Source organism: Belonocnema kinseyi, chromosome 5, assembly GCF_010883055.1.
Source record: "Belonocnema kinseyi isolate 2016_QV_RU_SX_M_011 chromosome 5, B_treatae_v1, whole genome shotgun sequence".
Classification (NCBI taxonomy): Eukaryota; Metazoa; Arthropoda; class Insecta; order Hymenoptera; family Cynipidae; genus Belonocnema; species Belonocnema kinseyi.
The window spans coordinates 87,379,566-87,385,446 of NC_046661.1; the positions used below are offsets into that span (position 1 = coordinate 87,379,566).

The window sequence follows — 5,881 nt, forward strand, 5'->3', positions numbered from 1 at the left end:
CTAAAAAATATCAATTTCAAACCGATAGGCTGAATTTTTAACCAAAACGATTAATTTTCTGTAAAAAAGATGAATTTTTAACTAAATTTATGAATATTTAATTGGAAGAGTTGATTTTTAACCAAATAGTTGACTTTTCAACTAAAAGAATTAATTTTCTAACAAAAAAAGCATGAATTCTTAAGAATATAGTTGAATTTTTAATTTGAAAAAATCGATTTTTCACCAAATATTAGAATTTCAAATAAAAAAGATTAATTTTCAACTAAATTTATGAATCTTCATGGAGATGACGAAAAGAATTAATTTTCTAACAAAAAAAGCGATTTTTCTTTTTTTTTTGTTTAAACATGAATTTTCAACCAAATAGTACATTTTTGAATTAAAAGAATATCAATTTTTAAGTAAATAGTTAAATTTTGAAACAAAAAAGATCAATTTTCAAGCAAACATCTACCAAAACAGAAGATCTTTCCAAAAAATGCATGAATTTTTAAGAATATAGTTGAATTTTCAACTAAAAAATATCGATTTTCCACCAAATAGTTGAATTTTCAACCAAATATTTGAATTTTAAACAAAAAAGATGAATTTTTAACTAAATTTGTAAATTTTAAATTAGAATAGTTGAATTTTTAACCAGAAAGATGAATTTTTTGCCAAAAAATACAGTTTTCAAAGAAAGAAAAAATACATAAATTCTAAAGAATATGAATTTTTAACCAAAAAGATTAAAATAAATATATTTTTGTAGGCGATAGATATTTCTATGTATAATTGATTTAAATTTTCGCGGCAAATATGGCGGCATAATGTAAAGAGGGCGCTTTCTCTGCAAGAGGGCGCTGGGAGAGAGGAGGGGAAAAGCGAGGGAGATCGTTTGGGGATTGGTGTCGGAGATCTCGTGCGATGAACACATCCATGTAGCCCGAAGATTACGTTTTTCTTTAATAAACTTTATTATTCCGACCGAGTCTGTTTTATTGAAATACCGGTCCTTCATTTTCTGGAATTTAAAAGAACTTTAAAATCTTTAAGAAATTTTTTCAATCTTTGAAATTATTTGAACTCTTTGAAAACTCTTGGAATCTTTGCAATCTTCTACAATCGTTCGAAATAGTCTGAAATATTTGAAATCATTTGAATTTTTTGAAATCTTGGAGATCTTTGCAATCTTCGTAAATCGTGTGAAATATTCTTAATTCTTGGACCATTTTTTAGAATCTTTGAAGTATTTTTGCATTAAAAATTTTTTTTTTGAAATATTTTAAAATATTTTGAAATCTTTGCAATCTTCGGAAATCGTTTACAATATTTTTGGAAATCTTTTAGAATATTTTAAATATTTATGCAATTTACAAAAAAAAATTTTAAATCTTTCGAATATTCTGAAATGTTTTAAAATCTCAAATCATTGGAATTCCTTGAAATCGTTGAATTCGTTAAATACTTTGCGAAATCTTCTGAAATATTTGGAAATCTTTGAAACCGAGTGATTAACCGTTCAATTATGAGTTTTTGGAATATTTTTTAGCTTACCCACTTCCAGGGCTCCATTAACGGAACAGGGAGAAATAAGTTCGCCTTCCCTCTCGGTCTTTTTAGTTTTCACTTTAGGCAACCTTCTTCTTCTCTGCGGAACATTGTGTTCTGGCAGAGGATGGACTCTTTTTTCCAAAATCTCTTCTTCATTGAAGGGCAGCGTTTTTTCCGTATCCTGATATTTTGTCTGCAGTCTATTATTAAGAAGTTTTTGCTTCTCAACTGTCGACATGTCGCACAAACTGAATTCATCTCCCAGACAAGCATCATTATTTTTGCAATATTCTATAAAATTTCGCCAGCAACTATCAATCTGGAGTACTTTCGGATTCCCAATCACAATTAGTAAAGCCTTTGCTCTCGTAATTGCGACATTAAAACGCTGTGAATTTTTTAAAATACTTTATTAGATTTTTTATAAGAGCAATTTAAACGGACACATATATGATCATAGAAATATTCATTATTAATTTTTTTTTAAATCTGACAATCAAATTTGTATAAGACACTATTCAATATTTTCTTTGATTTAAAAAAAAGAAAGGCCTTTTTTATTTTCTAAATCACAAACAAGAGACATTACAAAAAAAAAGTTAATTTTCAATTTAGAAAGACAGACTTTCAATCGAATAGTTTAATTTTAAACGATAAAAACTTAATATTTTACAAAACGATTGCTGTTATAACCAAATAGTTGAACTTTGAATGAAAAAATTCAATTTTCCACCTGCAGAAATGAATTTTCAACCAAATGATCTAATATTATATAAAAAAATTAAATTTCAATTAAAAACAGATGATTTTTCAACCAAATAGTTGAATTTTTACGTCAAAAAAGACGAAAATAATTAAAGACAGTGGAATTTTCTAAAAAAAAAAAAAGTTTATTTTTAACCAAAAATATGAATTTTTAACAGCAAAATTAATTTCATATGGTAAAGATGAATTTTTAATTTAAAAAGACGAACTTTCTGTCCAAAAAAAATATTGTTCAACAAAGTAGTAAATTTTTAACCAGGAAATATGAGTTTCTAATGAAGTAGATGAATTTTCAGCAAAATAATTACATTTTTAACACAATAATTGAACTTTCAAGTAAATAGTTCAATTTTGAATGAAGAAAATTAATTTTCTACCAAAAAATATTCAATGCGAAATGAAAAAGTTAAATTATGAGGGGATAAAAAATATTTTCAAAAAAGCGATTATAATGTCAATAAAACATTACAATTATAATTCATTAACACACTAAAAAATAATTTTTAACAAACTAGTTCAACTTTTAATAAACTAAACACAAATTCAACACAAAAAAAAAATATTTAGTAAACTGTTGAATTCTCAACCCAAAAATATAAATTTCCAACCAAAGAGTTAATTTCTAATCAAATAGCTGCATTTTTAACCAAGAAGATTAATTTTATATAAAAAAGGATGAATTTTCAACCAAACACATGAATTTTCAAAGCTACGATTCTGAATCTTTAAACAAGAAGACGAATTTTCAAAAAATGGAAAATAATGGAAAATGGAAAATAGGAATTTTCATTATCAAAATATGAATTTCCAACCAAAAGGATAAATTTTAAACAAAGTAGTTCAACTTTTACCATAAAAGATTAAATTTCAACGAAAAATAACAGTTTTAACCTAAACATGAATTAGTTCAATGTTAAATTTAAAAATTAATTTAAATTTAAAAAAAACGAATCTTCAACAAAGAATTAATTTTTAATAAAGTAGTTCAACTTTACCAAAGAAATGAATTTTCAACTTAAATTATAAATCTTTAACAAAAACAGAAGATATTTATAATTTCCAAAAAGTTGAATTTTCGATTAAAATAACCATTTTCAACCAAACAGTTGTATTTTTAAGCAAGAATGATTTTAGTTGAATTTTCAACACCAAAATATTAAATTTTAACAAAAAAATCCATTTTTATCCAAGTAGTTGAATTTTCAACCCAAAAATACTAATTTGCTACAAGACAGTTGAATTTTCAACTAAATAATTAAAATTTCAACAAAAAAGACGAGTTTCTTACAAAAAAGCTTAATTTTCAACTGAAGAAATTAATAAATTGTTAACTAAAATTAAGAATCTTAAATAAAAATGCAATATTTCAAAAAAAGCTTAATTTTCAACGAAAATGATGAATCTTTAAAGAACTAATTTTGAATAAATTAGTTCAACTTTAAACAAACAAAAAAACATACATTTTCAATCAAAAATACGATTTTTCTGCAAAAAGTTGAATTTTCAAAACGAAAATAATAAATTTTCAACAAAAACGTTAATCTCCAACCAACTAGTTGAAATTTTAACCAAGAAGATAAATTTTCAAACAAAGAGATGAATTTTCAATAAAAAGATGGATTTTTAACAAAAAAATTCAAATTTCAAACAACATAAAGACAAATTTCGAAAAAATACGAGATTTTTTTACATAAAAGTTGAGTTTAGAACTAGAATGATGAATCTTTAACCAAAAAACAAAAGAAATTTTTAATTTTCAAAAAAAGTTGAATTTTCAATTAAAACAGAATAATTTTCAACCAAGCAAGAGTTTGTTCAAATGTAAATTGAAAATTCAAGAGTTTAAACCAATAATGATCACACAGTAGGATTTGCTACAAAACAGTTGCATTTTCAACCAGAAAAGGGTTTTTAAATAAAGCTATTGAATTTACAACCCACTAATAAAATTTCTAAGCCGAATTTTTGTACAATAAAGTTTAATTTTCAACTAAAGAAATGAATTTCCAACTAAAATAATGAATATTTAAGAAACAGTACAAAAATAAATTTCAAACTTTCAAAAAAAGAAGTTGAATTTTCAACCAACAGTTGTATTTTTAACCAAAAAAAAAATAATTTTCTACCAAGAGAGATGAATTTTTAACCAAAAAAGACGAATTAAAAGAAAAGTTGGATTTTTACCAAAGAAAGATTTTAGTTGAATTATTAACCAAATAGTTTGCATTTTCAATCCCCCCTCCCAATAAAAATCGAATTTTCTACACAACAGTTGAATCTTTAAGGTAAAAGGAGCTTTTTAACAAAACTGTTGAATTTTCAACTAAATTAAAAAACTTCTACGACTTTTTTTTGACAAAAAATTGTAATTTTCAACAAAAGAAATGAATTTTCAACTAAAATTAGGAATCTTTAACCAAAAACAAAAGAAATTTCTAATTTTCAAAAAAGAAGTTGAATTTTCAATTAAAATAGAATAATTTTCAAACAAACCGTTCTCTTTTTAAAATTAAATTATGAATTTTCTACCAGAAGAGATGAATTTTTATACCAAAAACACGAATTAAAAAAAAAACTTTAATTTATAATCAGAAATACGAAATAAATTCCAGGTCATTTCCCGGTTTTTTCCCGGGTCGCAAACATTTTTCACGGTCCATAAAATTTAAAAAATGGTAACACTACACCTAAAAAATTTGCTGAGCTGCAAATGGAAGCACTCAAAGTGGAACTGTTAAATTTTGAACTGTTAAAATTGAAATTTAAAAGTTTTTAATTTAAAAATGTTGTATTCAAATGCTCAATAATTTACGCGTATAAAATTACAGATACTAACATTTTTCAATATAAAAAAATATGAATCCACGTTATCATTTTCAATGCTCTAAATTAAAAAATCAATCAATGAACTTTAAAATTGTCAAAATTATATAATTTTAAGGAATTTTAAGCTAGAAACATCAAATTTGAAAAACTGAAAAAATTTTAACTGAACACTTCTTAAATTAGAAATTCAATTATTTTCTTTTTAAATAGTTTAAACATCCTTGGAAAGCTTCAAAATTTCATTTCAAAATCTAGAAGTTGTTTTAAATTGGTTTTAAATTTATAATTTTGTTGGAAACTTTTTCAGAACTTCTAAGTATCTGTCAAAATGAATTGAATTTTTTCTACAATTTTCAGAAAATCCTGCCAATTTTAGAAAATTTCTTTATAATTTGGATGCATAAATAACAATTGAACATTTATTATTTTTTGGCGAAATTGAAGTAATTTTAAAAGATATGTTGAAGTTTTGAAATAATTCAAACTAAATGTAAAACTTGAAATGATAGCCTGATATAAAACAAATTGTGGATTTTTGCAGATTTTAAACAAAAAAATTCGATTTTTTTCAAGATTTGTGAAAGGCTCCTAAAGAATAAAAACATTTTCTCAAGATTCCTAGGAAAATTAAAAATAACTTTTAATTTTGAAAAATTACACAGGCCGACAAAATTTGACAAAGGTCCGGAACCAGAGACCAAACCTAGTATACCCGAAGGTTTTTGCTGCGCTGAATCCGAATCCGACCTCAGAA

At 24.3% G+C, this 5,881-nt stretch overlaps 1 protein-coding gene across 1 annotated transcript in view; it reads right to left on the minus strand.

The window, feature by feature from the left end:
* The window catches only part of LOC117172885 (putative helicase mov-10-B.1), a 56,654-nt gene that overhangs the window by 9,580 nt on the left and 41,193 nt on the right, over window positions 1-5,881 (minus strand). The window contains exon 10 of the mRNA XM_033361161.1: window positions 1,540-1,924. Within this exon, the coding sequence (XP_033217052.1) occupies window positions 1,540-1,924 (385 nt within the window). The remainder of the gene's footprint in view (window positions 1-1,539; window positions 1,925-5,881) is intronic.